This window comes from Odocoileus virginianus, chromosome 4 (assembly GCF_023699985.2).
Source record: "Odocoileus virginianus isolate 20LAN1187 ecotype Illinois chromosome 4, Ovbor_1.2, whole genome shotgun sequence".
Taxonomy (NCBI): Eukaryota; Metazoa; Chordata; class Mammalia; order Artiodactyla; family Cervidae; genus Odocoileus; species Odocoileus virginianus.
In genome coordinates, this window is record NC_069677.1 from 7,062,020 (window position 1) to 7,080,629 (window position 18,610).

Sequence of the window (18,610 nt, forward strand, 5' to 3'; positions counted from 1 at the left end):
AGGAAGGATTTCAGCACTGTGGCTTGGGATAGCTCACATAACTTCAGAGGGTTCTGTTCGGGTCTTTTTTTCCTCTACAATTTCCCAATATTTTAACTGTATGCAATGTCTAACACAATAGGAGCAGTTGAATTGTTGAATCATTTTCTTCTATAATATTAGGGTGAGTCAGTTTTGAAGTTATATAGTTCAATTCTCTCATTTTATAGGAGAAGAGACCAAGAGGTCAACTTTAGTTGCTTCCTATGAAGAATCTATAGAACCACACTTCCTAACACTATGGAATGAGTTTTTAAAAATCTGCATAGAAAACCAGTGAGTTTTATAAAACCCTTGTGTTTTATTTTTACAAAGCAAGGAGTAGGTAAATGAGACCTGTAAAACAGAAATAGAAGAAAAACCTGGGGCTGAGCCCCAAATACAGGCTGTTGTGGTCCTGAGGGGGGAGGGAACTGCTGCCTCTAACTTAACTACTTGAACATGGAACCTTGGCAGGTTAAGCAGAACTACCATCCAGAGACCCAGACCTGGAGACCCCAGGCAGCTCCTGCCAGGCCACCTTCAAGGGCAAGTCTTCTGCCCCAGGAGGCTTTCCAGTGGTTCTGGGGAAAATGTGCTATTTAACAACACTGACAGCTAACAAAGCATCAGAGGGACTTCTGAGGGAAGGAACCTGAATATAGTGTGATGGTGATCTGTCTCCCCTGGGCAAATAAAACAGGTGAAGGTCTGACCATCCCTTAGTTATTCAGGGGCCAAGGAGATAGTGTGTGTTTTCTCTGGACCTCCAACTTTTTGCTGTTTGTTGTCAGGGGATCCTGTCAGTTATTACCTCCCTTGGGAAACCAGACTAGAGGAAATAAGGGGAAATCATGTGTCTCAGAAGGAGTAGGGGGAGGGACTGGGGAGGGAAGTGAGAGTGAGAGAGAAGGGGAGGAATTTGCAAATAACTATACATAGAACCACCCCACTCCAGTACTCTTGCCTGGAGGATCCCATGGTCGGAGGAGCCTGATGGGCTGCAGTCCATGGGGTGACTGGGAGTCGGACACGACTGAGCAACTTCACTTTCACTTTCACTTTCATGCATTGGAGAAGGAAATAGCGGCCCACTCCAGTGTTCTTGCCTGGAGAATCTCAGGGACGGGGGAGCCTGGTAGCCTGCCGTCTATGGGGTCACACAGAGTCGAACACGACTGAAGCGACTTAGCAGCAGCAGCAGCATACACAGAACAGAATTTTAAAATACGTTATACATTAAACTAGGGCTTTACAGCTTAACAAATTGCCTTTATGTACTTTATCTCAATTACTCTTCAAGCAACCTGATAACATCGACTGAGGCTACTTATTTACTTACTTCTGAATAGTGCTGGATAGTGAAAGTCGCTCATTCGTGTCTGACTCTTTGCAACCCACAGACTATATAGTCCATGGAATTCTCCAGGCCAGAATACTGGAGTGGGTAGCCTTTCCCTTCTCCGGGAGATCTTCCCAACTCAGGGATTGAACCCAGGTCTCTCGCATTGCAGGCAGATTCTTTACCAGCTGAGCCACCTTCTCCAGAGGATCTTCCTGACCCAGGAATTGAACTGGGGTCTCCTGCATTGCAGTCAGATTCTTTACCAGCTGAGCTATCAGGGAATCCCATTTACTTGTAGGTATTAATTATCTATGAGGCTATTAGCCCTGTTCTGCAGTTAGGGAACTGCTCTTAAAGATAATTATGTGGCAGGACAAGATTCACATCTTAGAATCATTGAATCATAGCATCACAGAGTTAGAAGGCACCTTAATAGCAATAACATAAGGCATCCTTCTCTTGGAGCATGGATCACCTTAAAAAAATCTCTAAGAAGATTTCTTCTAATCATTATTTGAATTCTTCCAGTGACGAGTAACTTACTACTCCTTGAGGCAATCCATTCCCCTTGTAGCTTTCAGCCCTTAATTCATCTTTGACCTCAAGAACTTCACCAAATTAAGGTGAATATATCTTTTTAAAATTTGAAGATATTACTCTTGTCACTCTCTTGCAGATTAAGCATCTTCCAGTCTTTCAGTTGTTACTCATGATTACTTATAATATGATTACCTGGCACAGTGCCTGAAATACATAGTGGATACACAGTGAATGTTTGTCGAATTGGTTCTCTGGCCTTTGGTAATATGTTCTGGTCCTGGCCTCTTTCCTTGACCACAATTAGCCTCCATGCTATAATGTGTTTCTCATTTCTTTGTTTATTTAAATAATAAAAAGGAAGCAATATATAGTCTCTACTTTCAAGCTATAGAGTCTTCAGAACAATTTGGAAACATAAGCTAACCTGGCCAAATTTTAAACAGCTTTCAGTTAACTTGTGATAATAGACTCAGTAGCTTGACTTAACTGACCACTTCAGAGATGTGATTTAGCATCTCCTGTAAGATATCAAATGAAACATTGTGGAGTGTGTTCATAGAATTAACTGGAAAGATTCTAGTGAAGGCAGGGTTAATGTGAGGTCTAACTGTGAGACCCTGCATGAATACATTATCATACAGTACTGCTTTGCATTTTAATAAAGTAACAACCAGTTTTGGCTCAGTTCTGGGTACTACCAGGCTGAAAACTGTGCTCTTCAAAAAAAAAACACAAAACAATGCTCCAGTAGAAACACCATTTTTAGTTGGTTTTAAACTGTCTTGGTGTGAGGCACAAGCACTGGTGCCAGTGTGATGAAGCTATGTCATTCCCAACAATGCAGAATCCAGGCAGCTTCATAACTCTTTTAAGTTCTGGACCAGGATGAATAGCAATGAGCTTACAGGTTTGGTCGCTGAAGAGCCAGGGACTGGATGGTGAATTGTGCCCTGCTCTGGAAAGGAAACAAGTTAAATTGCTCCCAGTCTCGAGGCACTATGCTTATTCATTACAGTAATAACCATAAAAAGAGTTTGATGACAAATAAGTCAAACCAAATGTCCCAAAATACACTTTCGGAAAAATGTCTCTGGGCTAAATTATCCCATTATCACAGACTAAAGCTGTCTGAAATTTGGTCAATTTGATCACATTTTCAAGTTGTTCTAAAAACTCTGTGGAAGCTCAGTTCAGTTCAGTTGCTCAGTCATGTCTGACTCTTTGTGACCCCATGAACCACAGCATGCCAGGCCTCCCTGTCCATCACCAACTCCTGGAGTCTACCCAAACTCATGTCCATAGAGTTGGTGATGCCATCCAGCCATCTCATCTTCTTAGTCATCCCCTTCTCCTCTTGCCCCAATCCCTCCTAGCATCAGGGTCTTTTCCAATGAGTCAACTGTTTGCATGAGGTGGCCAAAGTATTGGAGTTTCAGTTTCAGCATCAGTCCTTCCAATGAACATGCAGGACTGATCTCATTTAGGATGGACTGGTTGGATCTCCTTGCAGTCCAAGGGACTCTCAAGAGTCTTCTCCAACACCACAGTTCAAAAGCATCAATTCTTGGGCATTCAGTTAACACAGAGTTTTTTCCTTTCTATTATTTAACCAAAGATGATTCTAATACCTTCTCTCTTTATACTGCAAATACTAGTAAGTATAAAGAAAGTGAGTTATATTAGCAGTTTTCTCATTGTGAACCTCAGAAAAGGCTGAATTTGGGAAGAAGCCTTTTTTTCAATAGTATTAAGGGAGGAGGACCTGAGAGACAGGGGTGGGACCACCTTGCATGTGAACATCTCACCTACCATGCCTTTCACGTGGTAGGTGAGGTTCTTCACAGGTACAGAATGGAGAGAACTCCTAGTCAAGCAGGACCCTGCCCCCAGCAAAGAGGAGGACAGCCAAGTCACAAGAGAAATCATAGTGAAATACGGCAGCGAGTTCTTGCTGGAAGACACACTGATGTCTGGGGGCTTGTGTCCATTATAACGTTGCCTGACTGCTTCTTTTTCCTCCTCTGAACAGCTCATCATTTTCCTTCTCACATAAACCCAGGAGGGCCTTGGAGGGGCCAGCTGGGTCAACATATTCATGTGAAGAAAGTAAGGTTCAGTGAGATTGTGTGCTTTGCAAAGAGTAGTAGAGCCAGACATAGCAACCAGGACTTTGGGCTCCCGGTGCAGGTCGCTTGTCTAAAACACTGCCTGCCTGTTAACGTTTGGGAAAACTCATGTGTGAAATGTGTAGCCCTCAAAGAAGAGAATTTTCACATCTTCACTTGAATGGTTTTCTTTATAGGTACTGATCTTGGAAGAGTCAGGATTAAAAATTAAGTTGGGCATATAGGGCAGTTTAGGAAGAAGAGATAGAGCAAGACAGGAAGTGGAGGAAACAGGAAGAAGGCAACAGAGAGGTAAATACATAAATAGTCAAATGGGGTCAACGTGGAGGAAAAATAGAGAGAGGGGAAATTAACGGAGAAGAAGAAGAAATGGGCCTTTTTCTTCTTAAAAGCAGCACACTGAGGAAACCAAGGACTGAGCAGAAGTCAGGAGGGGAGAAAGAGGAGAACAAATAGAGCCAGGAAAAGAGAAGCAGGCAGAAGAGAACACAGGAAGCTCTATGAGTTCAGAGTGTGTGCAGGCGGGCAGGCATGTGGACAAAGGGGCCCCGAGGACAGAATGCATGCACACTGGTGGGGGTAGGCCAGAAGGGAGGTGACTGTCAGCACAGTGGGGGAGGGACAGCGGGAGAGGACACACACGTGGAGGCGGTCAAGAAAGGGATCTGCGAGACGCTATCAATTTCATATCCGTGAAACCAAATAGCTAATCTTTTATTACTCACCTCTCTTGCCTCTTTCATCATTTACATGATTTGCTTTTCAAACTGTACAAACATACACTCACTCAACCTCAAAGTACCCTAGATGCCTTCCTACCTGAAATGGTTTCTTGGGAAAACAGTGTTTCCTAAACAATGATTAATCTCTTAACCACCCCTCCCCGACCTGGAAATGTCTTCCAAATTGAGAACAGTGGTATTTTCCTCAGGAAAAGCCAGGCCTGCACCATGGTTGGGTGGAGTCCTAGAGGAAAATGTCACAGCATTGTGAGAGCAGTCAGGGGGAACACGAAACCCATTTCCCAGAACTGCTCAGCACAGCCTTTTATGTACACCCTCCTGAGCTGTACACACACTCTCCTACGTGTTAGGCCCGCCAGATTCACGCCCACTCTACCTCTCACAGTTATGATTTTCTAGGAGAGTCATCCTATCATAGTAACATTCACTCAGCAGTGTCCAGTCCTGTGCCTGAGCAACACACTCTCCACTGGGTCAGAGAACAGCAAGGTGGACACATTTTCCTCCCAGTGTCATTAGCCTCCAATCACAAGCCTCCAATCACAAGCCTCTGTTAAAATCACAGGCGATTTTAACAGAAATGCCTGTCCAATCCAGGCTAAATAATGACTGCTCTCTGGAGCTGAGTATGTGCCAAGAAAAATCATGAGGAATTTGAGCCATGCCAGCTTTTTAAAGTATTCTTCAAAATGCACGCCATAATAAAATACCCTTTAGCCTTAAATGTGACCTTGGTTATTAGCACAACTTTGAAAAAAAATAATTAGCAACCTATCTGCTTGATCAAATGTCAACCAGCCAGACCGCTTTTGAAAGTAATCCCAATAAGGGATGAGTATAAAAAAAAAAAAAAAAAAACAAACCCTCATGCCTTTCATGCACCAGGAATGAGTTGCTATCTGCAAGGTTGGGTTAATGCCACTTTCTGGGAGTCCTCTGAGAGGACAGGCTCCATGAAATTATTTTTTGCCCTTATAAACCAAGTTAAGGCCAGCTATTGGCAAGACTGCAGCAACTGCCTTCTGAGTACTTACACAGGATCCTGAGCGGGGTGGCTGTGCCCATGTTAGTTCTCCCCTCACCTCATGTACTCCCCATCACTCTTATAATCCATGAAGGATTCTGATCCCGACACCTCCTCAAAATCCTCCAGAACCAGACTGGTGGAGTCCTCACCCAGGACGCCGCTGTCGGGCCTGGACATTCTGACCCAGGGAGGAGGTGCAGGAGAGTTGGTGACCAGTGGAGGTGGGGAGCTAGGGGGTGTTTGCTGGACAGACGTGTGCAGGGCCTGAGGAGGGGATGCGGCTGGCCCACGGACTTCCTCGTCATCCTTCTCAGACTCTGGTCCTGCATCTGGGGCAGCAGGACCTAGGACGTGGTAGAGGCTGGGGAGACGGATGTCAAAGCGCAGCCCGAACTTAGCAAAGAGCTTGTCATTGAGAGCGTAGAGCTTCTCTGAGATGTCATAGCCCAGCAGGACCGAGAAGAGGCGAGAGATGTATCGCTCTTTGGTCAAAAGGAGGTGGAGCTTTTTCCGGGGCCAGGAAATGTAGCTACATTCAGTCTCAGCTGTCAGAGTGACCTGAGAGGGGTCAGGGGCAGAAAGTGAAGGTTGAAACTTAAAAATGTGTCCAAGCTTAGTACAGAGATATATACAGTTTACTTGGCAAACGGCTGCACTTTGCACTTCTCCTGAAGAAGCTGTGGAAGTACCTCTCCAGGGCCTTGCCTTGCAGAGGTCCAATGAATGACTTCCATCGTGTGCACTGACATGGTAGGAGGGGTGGAATAGGAGGGTGGTCTTGTGAAGAGCCCTGAGATCACCTTCTGGAACCTCACTGTCCACCTCCAGTCTCCTCAGCTCTCATACACTGTGTTCCATGGCTGATCCCACTAATGGCTGCAGAAGGTTCTGAGCCTGTTGTGATTACAGGAGAGAAAAGGGGCCTCCTGGTGCTCAGAAGAAACGTCAGGATGCTGATGACAGTTTTTAAGGATAAAAGATAATATATTGGAGTTGGGACACGAAGAAGAATTGGGAAGAATTTCAGTGAGAAGAGAGCCACTGATCAGGCATGCCAGGCTGCATCAAGTGGACAGAATGCTGGCCTGGTCTTCAGGCCTATAAGCTGCTCTTGACTTGGGCCCTACAAGTAACCAAATGGATCTGATGACTAAATTCAGAAAAGGGGCACAGAGGAAAAGGAACTCTTTTTTTGGGAGGTAAGGTGCCTTGCAGCTTACAGGATCTTAGTTTCCTAACCAAAGATAGAACCCGTGCCCTCTGCATCAAGAGCACAGAGTCTTAACCCCTGGACCACCAGGGAAGTCTCAAGAGGCACTCTTAAGAACATGAAGTGGAAGGATACCTCACTCTTCATTTATATAGACATCTAGTCATTTCTGTGTACTTGGCTATGTGCCCGTGGTGCACAGCTAAGTCACACTTGCAGGGTCAGTAATGTGTGCACAGCACAGAGCAGGTGCTTGATAAATCTTGTTAATAAACAATGAGTGGTAAAGATAGGTTTCAAATGCAAACATTCTTAGGATAGTAAAGGAAAAGTGCGTAGAACCACACAATTCTTTATACCCTGTCCTAAGTACTTTAAAAGTGAACAGGTTGGCAGAGCTTAAGATGAAGATTCATGAATGGAGACAGTGGAAATGAGAAGGAGGACAACAGCTAACATTTACTGAGAGTGACCATGTACCAGTCATCGTGTTAAGTGCTTTATGTGGGTTGTCTCATTAAAGGTGGTGTTGGCTTTCCAAACATTCTTTATCAGAGATCATATATATAATCCTTTTATTTCATTGCCCCCAGAACACCGCCTCTGCTCCCCTCCTCCCCTTCCCATCTGCAGTACCCCTCTTCTGTTCCCTTCATTCATTTCCTCCTCGCCCTCCCCCACCCCTCAGTCATCAGCGCTCAAGTCAGGGCCTAAATTGCCTCATCAAGACCAGAAACAAGTTTCAAGTTCCAGCTTTACCAGCTGTGTGACGTCAGATAAATTGCTTAATCTCTCCAGACTTGTTGCCTCATAAGAATACTGGTCCTCACAATCCATCTGTTACTAATTTGACTCAGCAAGTAGTTGTTGCATCTACCATAACCTGTACTTTCAGTGTACTTACTAACAATTCCCAAACAAGAAATCAGGGTGCTGCACATGAAGTGGGTACACATGAGAGCTAATAAGGATGCAAGCAGTGTCCTCAAAGCTGAACACAAAAGACTGTGGGCATTCTTGCAAATACACTGCTACTTCTTCCATCTTAAATCAAAATTTCAAAATCAAAATCTTTTTTTCTTCACTTTAGTTCCTTGGTTAGCTATCACTCCATTGATTTGCTCTCCTTTTCAGCAAAACTCCATGAAAAAGTTGTCTATACTTGGCTGTTACCAATTCTTCTCCTCGTATTCTCTCTCTTCAGTCAGCAAGGCTTTGCCCCAGTGGTCTACAGACTGTTCCTGGCAAAGTCACCTATGACTTCTACATTGCTGAGTCTGATGATCAGTTTTCACGGCATTCAGTCCCTCCTCTTTGATATTCTTTACTTGCTCCCAGGATGCCACACTCTCCTGGTATAACCTCCAGATTAGTCCCTTTCAGCTTCTTTTGCTGCTTTTTACCCCCTTCAACTTCTAAACACTAGAGTACCCCAGGGTTAATGGATTCTTGAATCCCTTTTCTGTCTATGCTCACTCACTGGTGATCTTGTCCAATGTAACAGCTTTAAATATCATCTGTAGGCTAATGACTCCCTAACTTAGTCTCAAGCTCAGACCTTGTTCCTTAACTCGACTCAAGTATGCAACTGCCTACGCAGTGTCTGTATTTAAATGTCCATAGATGACATAAATCTAATACCTCCCAAACTGGACTTCTCTCTCTTCTCCCAAAGCCAATACTATCTGCAGCCTTCCTTACCACATCTGATAGCAACTCCATTCTTCCAGTTTCTCAGGTCAGAAGTCTTAGAAGTTTTCTTGATCCTCTTTCTCTCACATACTACATCCAATGTGTTAGGAAATCCTTTTGGCTGTATTTAGCAAATATACACTCTGGCCCTAGATGACATGTCTCCTTATTACCTCTCTGACTTCCTCTTCTGCTCTTCATTCCCCTCCCTCTCCCTGTTCCAGACTCATTGACCTTCTTTCTGGACCTCAAACATGCTAGTCTCTCTCACACCCAGCTTTTGCACTGGCTCTCCCCTCTGTCTAATATGCCATTCCCCCAGGTATTCTCAGAGCTCACACTGCCAATCACCTCAGATCTTTGCTCAAATGTCACCAGTTCAACAAAAACTTCCATGAAATCCTCAATTACAATTGCAACTACAGTTGACCCTTGAGCAACAGAGGTTTGAACTGTGTGGATCCATTTAAATGGGGATTTTTTTTTTTCAATAGTAAATACCTGAAGTACTATACAATTGGCCGATTGGTTAAGTCTGAGGATGTGGAAGCCTAGATCTGGGGGAACTGTATATTTGGAGGTTGGACTATAAATTATGGGCTTCCCTAGTAGCTCAGCTGGTAAAGAATCCACCTGCAATGCAGGAGACCCCAGTTCAATTCCTGGAGAAGGGAAAGGCTACCCACTCCAGTATTCTGGCCTGGAGAATTCCATGGACTGTATAGTCCATGTGGTCTCAAAGAGTCAGACACTACTGAGTGACTTTCACTATAAATTATACATGGATTTTCTACTATAAGGTTGGTACCCTACCTCCTGTGTTGTTGAGGAGTCAATTGTATCTCTCCCTTATACTATTTTTTTTACTATAATTTATTATTTTTAACATATTACATAATTTACTTTTTCATAATTTCTATGGCTAATTTTTTGTCTCACCTACTAGAATGTGAATTGCATGAAGGCAGGGACCTTCATCTGTTCTGTTGACTGATACACTCTGAGCACCTTTAATAGTGCCCAGGTGGGAATTCCCTAGCAATCCAGAGGTTAAGACTCCATACTTCACTGCAGGGGGCATGGGTTCATGAATCATGGGTTCAGTCCCTGGTCAGGGAACACATCCCTTGTGATGTGGCCAAAAATAAAACCAAACAAAAACAAACCATATAGTGCCCAGGTTACTGTAACAGCTCAATAAATGTTACTGAAATGAGTGAATGAATCAGGTAAAAACTACTAATCTTTTATGTTGCAAAATAACTTGATGTTGTTTTCTCATGCCCAGTATAAAATCCTTCCTAAATATCTTCAGAAACCAATGGATTGACTGGTTTGACCAGGTTGTTCTTTAACCATCACCTTCGAAGCTAGTTGAATGGATTAAATGATATGATGTACATAAAGAGACCTTGAGTCCAGTAAAACATGATTCTAATTAGAGAAATAATGCTGATTTCCATGTGATGGTCCCCATGCTATGTTCTTGGTGACTTATGAGAGGGTCGCAGTGTTTAACAGTCAATAAATTCTTCACTGAATTCTTGAGAGGTGTGATGGAATGTTGATTCTCTTGTTGCAAACTCAGTAAGAATTATGATTCAGTCACTGTGGATTCCCTATTAGTCAACAAAGACTATGCAAATGCAAAGGCAAGGACAAGATGAACTACAACCCGAGACAACACTTGACATTTGCAAAGAGGAAATGGGACTTCACAGAGCCAAGAGCAAGTGTGTGGATCTCAAGGCTCCCAGTGGAGGTGCATACTAAAAATACAAATGGAAGAAATGTGACGGTCCCTACATCCCTCTCAGATGCTGAGAGGCCATCCGGGGTCATAGCCCTTCCTTTCAAGCATAACTAAGGGGAGGACACCCGGCTTATCCACCACCTGTTTCTCAGTTTCAGTGTCAGAAACAGAGCCTGGTCTGGCTGGCTCAGGACCTGACTCAGCCCTCCTGAAGGTTCTTGTGGCTCTGAGGGAGTTCTCAAAGGTGACTGCTGAGCCGCTTGGAGAGGATGTGAGTGTTTGGTGGGGGAGGCACATGTTCAGAGTGGGGTCTGTGACTGATGGTCCAGGCAGTGGGATTAGGACTGGCCCTCAGGCTCTGTCCTCACAGAGCCAAGAGTCAGGGTGGGGCGGAAGCAGGCCCAGCCGGGTGGCCCCGCCTGGCATGTGTCTATTTCGGGGCTGGCATAAACGCTCGCCTGAAGAACTTCCTGACAGAACTGACAGGAGACAGAGGGAACCCAGTACTGGCGAACTGTCTGGACAGGGGAGTCCCTAAAATGGTGTGTGTGTGTAAACTCCACTCTCCTGGTAACCCCCCATTTTAAAAAAGAATAGAATAGTGGTGTCAGGCAACTTGGTTTTGCCACTTTCTAGATGAAGAGCTTGGGCAAATTACTTGAGGTTTCTGAGCCTTAGTTTCCTCATCTGTTAAACAGGTTAATAACAATATAATATAATAATTGTTTATAATAATTATTTTATTATAAACAGGTTAATAACAATCCAGAGGACTGTGGTGAGAGTCAATAAGGCAATAAAATAGGTAGTGCCTGTCACATGCTAGCCATACAGTAAGTGAGAACTACAAAGAAGGTAACTGAAATCTGAAGGATTGACGGAGCAGAGAGGAGGGCCCAAGCAGACAGGCCCTGACCTTAGACTGTGTATGTGATGCCCTCTGGAGCATTCTGAGACACCAATAGCCTACTGCCAAGGCAGCTCAGTGAAACTTTACTGAACACCTACTACTGTGTACAAAGTATTGCCCTTTGGAGCCTGGAGATGGAGAGGAAAAGTCCAGATTTCTACGTCAAGGAATTTATTATGCAAAAGACAGAAAACCAAATTGTACATGTGTGCAGTCAGCATAGTAAAAGCAATAGAAGAGGCATGCAGGCAATGTGTGGGGGTGGAAGCTGGTGAGGTCAGTCTGGGCAGGCTTCAGAGGAAGTGAGATGCCATAGCCTCCTCTTGATGAGGGAAGTGCCTTTTGGATAGAGGCGACATTAGGGGCCAAGGCACGGCCGTGTAAAACAATGTGGTATGTTTAGGGAAGTACTAGTAATTCAGTATGGCTGGTGTGAGCAGGAAGTGTAGGAAAGGGCTGGAGATGTGGCTCCAGGATGTCACTAAAGGTCTTAAGTTACTCTCTAAGGAGTGAGGGCTTTTATCCTGTGGTCACTGGGGTCTTCTGGAAGAGTTTTAGGCGTAGGAGTGACATGGCCCCCCTTCCAGGGATGAGCACCTCCCTACCCTACCCCTCCTCTGCCAGGCACTTTTTCCACTGGAGGAGAGTGCTCCCACCTCAAGCGTCATATTGGCAGTAGTTCAAAGGTCTGACAAAAGAGAGGAAAGATGGAAGCACGGATATTGCTGGGTTGCAGTGGGATGGGCTGTGGCAGTGCTGCCATGGGGCTCCCTATTACCTGGAACACCCCCTCCTCAGAGGGACGCAGCGATTCCCACTCGGGAGAGTCCATGAACTGGTAAGGAAAGATGTAGTGCAGAAACTGCCCGTCCTGGCTCACACGAACCCTGGCAAAGGGAGAGAAGAGACTGTGTGGGAAAAGAGAAGTGATTACCCAAAGCTTCTCCAGAGTTTAAATTACATGTTAAAAGAATGGAAAATGACTAGGATCCTGAATGGGCTTTTTCCTCTTTTACCTAGAAAACTCAGAGTCTCAGTTTCAACCCCTCTTCTAAAATCAGTTGTACTGGGAAAGAAAGTGTTTATTGAACAAAGGGGGCAGATCAAAAAGCTCTCTATCCTGTCCAACTGGGAGGAGCTATTGTTCCACTTTTTCTGGAGCTTAATTGTTAAAAAAAAAATATGTATGGAGAACCTTCTGTGTTCCTGGAAGTCTGGGAATCTGGAGATGATCTGGTCCTTTTGTTTTTTTTCCTTTTTTACTCTTCAGCTGCACTGCGTGGCAACTGCTGGACCACCAGGAAAAACCCAATAATCTGATTCTTACCTTTCAGGATTTCACGATTTAGTGGAAGTCACAGGCACATAAATAACTAGCTATAAGTCAACATGTGCTATTGTGAGACAGGAGACTAGAGGAGGGAGAGACCTTAGTTCTCTCCAAGTGGCAGACTTCTCAAAGATAACATTTGAGTTGATTTCTGAAGGATGTATATGATATTGAGAAGCAGATCGGAATGCAGATGAGGATCTGAGAAATCCAGTGTGGAATTCTGTTTTCCAATATCAGCTTTTCCCCTTCCTCTATAGTACAGGAACTTTTTTAGCAGGGCTCATGACTGCCCAGCCAGAGTATATTTCTCTACTTCCCTTGCAGCTGAGTAGAGCCATGTGATTAGGTTCTAGCCAAGGGGATATTAGCACTCCATATCTTGCTCCCAGTGAATGCCTAGATATATATGAATATGTGCAAATTACCAAAGACCACTATCAATTAAAAAACTTTATGTATTACCTGAGAACTTAAAGATGGAAAACAGAAAGGGATGTAGGTCTTAAACCAAGCCAAGAATGTGGTGTCAGCCTACACTCTCTGATGGCAGAAACATACTTGCTTCTACAAGACCTATCAATATGTGTAGATAGCCATCAGAACTTACCTGAGTAATGAAAGGATGCAAGAGAAAATGAAGTGCCATGTGCTCCTACCTCATGGTCTTCACATATTCTGTTCCCTCCAGCTGCCTCACTTCCCAATCTGCACCTTCTCCTCAGGCCTCAGTTTACACATTCCTTCCTCTAGGAAGTCTCATCTGGCCCCCCAGAAAATTTAGGTCCACTGCTTATATGCTCTCATTGCACTGTGCCTTGCTCCTTGGAATTAGTGGCTAGAGCCATGAATTAGTGACTCTCTTGATAGACTGTAAATTCCATGAGTACAAGGAAAATATTTTTCATTTTTTAACAAGAGATACCTAGTCTCTAGCTCACTCAATAAATATTTTTGGAAATGGGGAGGGAGGGAGGAAGGGAGAAAGGAAAGGAAGAGGGATGGAAAGATCAAACAAATGAACTCACTGTGTCACCATAAAGGGGGCCAAAACCTCAAGGAAAAGCTTCTCGAACAAAGGAAGAAAGACAACAGGAGAGAATGAAGTTGCTGCGATACACATCAGATCCTCCCGTCCTTCATCCTCTTCCCATGCAAGGAATCTGGCCACCCAAGCAAGCCACTGAGGAGGGACAAGACTTTGCAGTGTGAGTAACATCTAATGAGGGGCTTTCCAGGTGGCTCAGTGGTAAAGAATCCACCTGCCAATGCAGGAGATGTGGGTTCAGTCCCTGGGTATTTTGTTTTGTTTTCCTTTGATTTTGCAGTTTCAATCCCTGGTTTGGGAAGATCTCCTGGAGAAGAAAATGGCAACCCACTCCAGTATTCTTGCCTGGGAAATCCCATGGACAGAGGAACCTACAATCCATGGAGGCTCCAGAGCAGGCTACAATCCATGGTGTTGCAAAGGAGTTGGACATGACTTAGTGGCTAAAACAACAACATCCAATGAGCCTGCATGGCTCCCTGAAGCCATTCACATTGTATACTATATCCTTTATCATTTGAGTCTCTTCTTCCTCTTTGATCTCCTGACAACAGGTTATTTCCTCCTCTGTGAACAGCTTGGAGACCTGGCTGCCTCTTCAGGAGGCTGTGCACATGGGAGTTCATACTTGGGGTTGTATATGAGAGAAACTTTCCAACAGTAAGCACAGCTTAATAGGGTGATGGACTTTGAAGAAGTCACTTTGCCTTTCTGAGTCTTGAAAGGGGCTGATTGCATTATGAAAATAAAACAAAAAGGATGTCTGAGGTTTTAGCAAAGGGCTCCAGATGAGGTGAGCTGGGGAGGTCTCCATCAGAAGCCCCCACTTCTCAGCATGGAGTTCTATTCTGCTGCTTCAAGGTGTTTGGTAACTCACCAGCCAAAGATAATGATGATTCTCCTTTAAAGTCAGTGGCTGGTTATAGACTAGAAGTCCTTTCCTCAGCTCCAACTTAGCAAAGTTGAGACAGGATGATGTTGAAACATATCAAAACAAAATTCTTACTTCAAATCTTGAAAAGCAAGAAAAATATTGAAATTTCTAACTTTTAATTTGAGTTTTTGATGTTAAGTATACTAGGAAATGGAGAAGGAAATGGCAACCCACTCCAGTACTCTTGCCTGGAAAATTCCATGGATGGAGGAGCCTGGTAGGCTATGTCCATGGGGTCACAAAGAGTTGGACACGATTGAGCAACTTCACTTTCTTCCCTTCTATAGTTCCTTTTGGAGAAGGAGATGGCAACCCACTCCAGTGTTCTTGCCTGGAGAATCCCATGGATAGAGGGGCCTGGTGGGCTACAGTCTATGGGGTTGCAAAGAGTCGAACACAACTAAGCAACTAACACACACACACACACACATACTAGGAAAAGGGCTTCACGGGTTGCTTAGCTGGTAAAGAATTCGCCTGCAATGTAGGAGACCTAGGTCTGATCCCTGGTTGGGAATATTCCCTGAAGGAGGGCATGCAACCCACTCCAATATTCTTGCCTGGAGAATCCCCATGGATAGAGGAGCCTGGCAAGCTACAGTCCAGGGGGTCACAAAGAGTTGGACACAACTGAGTGACTAGCACAGCGCATACTAAGAAAAACCACACTGAGGGGCCAGGCCCCTCTCTCCTCTTCACAGGAACCCGGTCTTCTACAAGGTCATGATAAATCTATCATATAAAAGATACCTGAACCATATAATAATTATTATGCCCTTCCATAAATGAGCACCATACAGTGCAGTGGGTGTTTCTCCTACCTAGCTTAATCCGCTCCTTTGAACGGAGATGCTAGGAGATGCAAACAATATCATGGGTCTCATGAAAGAGCATGTGTCCTAAACTGTCCTTATTTTAAGCATGGAATTGTAGGTGGCAAACATTTTGGCAATAGTCATAATATATTTGTATCTACATGTGTATTTGTTTACAAATAATTTCATTTATTTATACTTCAACCATAAATGAAATGAAACATCACAAAACCTCATAGCTCATTCAACCCAGGACCTCAGTGTCCAAACAAAATTAAAACATGTATACATTATACTTTGATTCTATACATTAATACATAAATGCATGGTATCAACATTACTAGTAGTAGTAGTTGTGGTAGTACCATCATCATCAATGTCAAAGTCTTTTTCCCCACTGGCAATCTTATCTAGTTTCTTTCTTTCTTTTTTTCTTTCCCCCTTTTCTTTCTTTCCTTTTCTTTCCTTTGAATCACCGCATTCTTCTGGTCTCAAAAAAGAGGAAATTAAGGACAAAGTTTTTAAATACTCGTTTTCCACAGAGCCAGTCCAAGTATATACCAGGTTAAAATGCTTACTGTCAGATGCTCAGTTGCACATACAAGTCCCACTAGGGCAATATTTCAAAGAATTCACAATTTCCTACTAAATGTACAGCACAAAGCTACATAGTATTTGTTCAGAAGAGATCAGTCAATGGCCAACATTCACATGCAGGCTAATCCTGACAAAGCCCATTTTGCTGAGGTCTGACTGTCAGCCTCCTTACAACGTGTCAGCCAGGTGTCTCCACCATATCCTCAAAGAGACACACATGGGCATCACTGCTCTCCCCTCACTCTCTGGCCCTCAGATTTATAGCACTTTACTTCTGGGTCTGTAGGAATCTCAATAAAACAATTTGGAATGGAAATGTGGACAAGGGTAACCTGCTCCATTGTTGTTGCTGTTGTCACTAAGGTGTGTCTGACTCTTTTACAACTGCATGAACTGTAGCCTGCCAGGCTCCTCTGTCCATGGAATTCCCCAGGCAATAACACTGGAGTGGGTAACCATTTCCTTCTCCAGGGGATCTTCCCGATCCAAGGATCAGATCTACATCTACTTCACTGGCAGGCAGGTTCGTTACCACTGAGCCATCAGGGAAGCCCATTCCTGCTCCATACCTGGGTATATGCAGAATGCTTTACCACAGAATCTGTATAGATATCCCCCGATATCTCTGACGTCCTGGAGGGAGCAGGGGTTACTAAAAATCTCCTATTTTGGCACTGTTCCTTACACATAGTTGGCACTTAGCAAAGGTTGAATGCATATGGAAGAAACTAATTAATCTTATTGAAATGTTCAGTTTTCCAAAGCTTACAGGGATATTGCTGCAGTTTAGGCATGACATGCTGGCATGGTGTAGCCATTTTAGAGCCAGGGTCAAGAAACACTCACCCCACACCTCCCAGCAGCAAGTATATTCACAATTTTTCCTGCCAACCATGAGCTAGTTTCCTCATGAAAAATATTTTAAAAAAGGGGAAGCAAGTACATGCTTAGAAAAATCTATTTTGGTTTGTTTGACTCGCCACATCCTTCCTCAATGGAAGAGATACGAAATGGAAAGGGAGACACTGGGAAACGAGAAGTGTGGGCGTGGGGAAGAAATGCTGGGTACTGACAGAGTGGCTTACCGGCCAGAGAGCAGCAGGGACAGGCGGTCAATGGGCGTCTCGCCCTCCACGGCATAGGTCTGCTCCGTGGCCAGAGTCAAGACCTGCTCCTCGCAGCAGTGCACGATCTCCTTGTACGCTGGCAGGGGCACCTGCAGGGGCAGGCACAGCGTCTTGTAGAGCAGCTCCAGCTCCTCGGGGAGGGTGTCCTCACGCAGGCGGTACACCAGGTGTGCCAGCTGGACCACGCAGGCCGTTGCCAGCAGGACGCTCCAGAGAACAATGTCCAGGCCGCAGGCGCCGAACCAGCCCCATAGCACACAGCACAGGTAGCCTGTGCCCAGGAAGCCAAACAGGTAGAAGCACCCGTACACCCCGCTGCCACCCATGAAGCCCAGGAGCAGGAAGCAGTTGGCCAGGTGGAAGACAGCCCCTTGCAGGTCCTGCCTCCAGGCAATGCACAGTGGCCCGTGCCAGAGGAGCTGACCCTCCGTGCTGCCGTTGCCACTCATCTTCGGGTCTCAAAGCCTATCGGGCTCTAAGACTGTCCCCACATGGGAAATTCAGGAAATGGGTTAGCCTGTCCCCCCAACTGTCGTCTCACCTCTGGCTTCTCCCCGCCAACTCCACCTTTCTTGGGAGGAATGCTTCCAGAAGCTTTGGGAATGAATAGCAAAACATCATATACTTCATGGAGAACTGAAAACTTTTCTTTCTCTTTCCCTCAGTGAGGCTCTGGCCCTCCTGGCGGAGCTCTGGTGAGTGTGCTCAGCTCCAGGTTTCTTAGAACAGTCTTCACATTTGACTCTTGGCAGGAAACCTAACTCGTCCTGAGAAAAAGATAGGACTATGGGGCTGAGAGCTTCAGCAGTGAGGGAAAATAAAGCAGCCACATCCTGCTCTCTGTTGTTCCCAAACAGAATGAAGAGCGCCCAGCACGGGAGGCACATTTGTGCTCCATTTGGAATGCGTCTCTCTTGGCACCGGAAGAAAGGGTGACCCCAGACGGATACCATGTTTGGAATTGGAATCCAAGAGGTACTGGCAGTGAGAAGAAACAGGCCAGGCATACAGGCAGCCTGGCAGAGCACTTAACATACCTCCCCAGAGGACAAGATAAGGCCTGGGCAAGAGAGGCAAGCCAGGGGAGGGGGGCAAAGAGGGTGGACAAAGGGAAAGCGAGCACAGAATTTACTGTCACACCTCAGGTGGGACACTGTCCAGAGCCCCCTCTGGGGAGGGCTCGGGGCTCTCCTGAGGTAGGAGGACACCAAGGTTGGAAAGTAGGGGACTATTATCAGAAAAAATCCTAACAGTGAGAAGTGGAAAACCCCTCGAAGGCCTTTATGAAGTCATATTGGAAATATCAATAGGCATTTATTTGACATTCATTAAACAAAAATAGCTATATAAAGCAACTTTTGAATTCTGACTTTCTTCTGCATGTATCTGGATCTA

General features: G+C 44.9%; 1 protein-coding gene and 1 long non-coding RNA gene across 4 annotated transcripts in view; one reads left to right on the top strand and one right to left on the bottom strand.

Annotated features, from left to right (window-relative positions):
* POPDC2 (popeye domain cAMP effector 2) overlaps positions 1-18,405 on the bottom strand; it is a 32,715-nt gene extending 14,310 nt beyond the window's left edge. For 2 of the 3 annotated variants that reach the window (XM_070466016.1, XM_020891734.2), the window contains exons 1-3: positions 17,174-18,402; positions 12,143-12,251; positions 5,949-6,357 (exon numbers count right to left, since the gene is read on the bottom strand). In XM_070466016.1, the coding sequence (XP_070322117.1) occupies positions 5,949-6,357; positions 12,143-12,251; positions 17,174-17,664 (1,009 nt within the window). In that variant the 5' untranslated portion in view covers positions 17,665-18,402. Of the gene's footprint in view, positions 1-5,806; positions 6,358-12,142; positions 12,252-17,173 lie in introns of all 3 variants that reach the window. The other variant, XM_020891732.2, reaches the window with a different exon arrangement.
* Positions 10,619-16,404, top strand: LOC110136208 (uncharacterized). The gene is made up of 3 exons (XR_011487207.1): positions 10,619-10,725; positions 13,738-13,902; positions 14,023-16,404. It is a non-coding gene; the product is annotated as an uncharacterized lncRNA (long non-coding RNA).
* Positions 18,406-18,610: the final 205 nt, after the last annotated feature.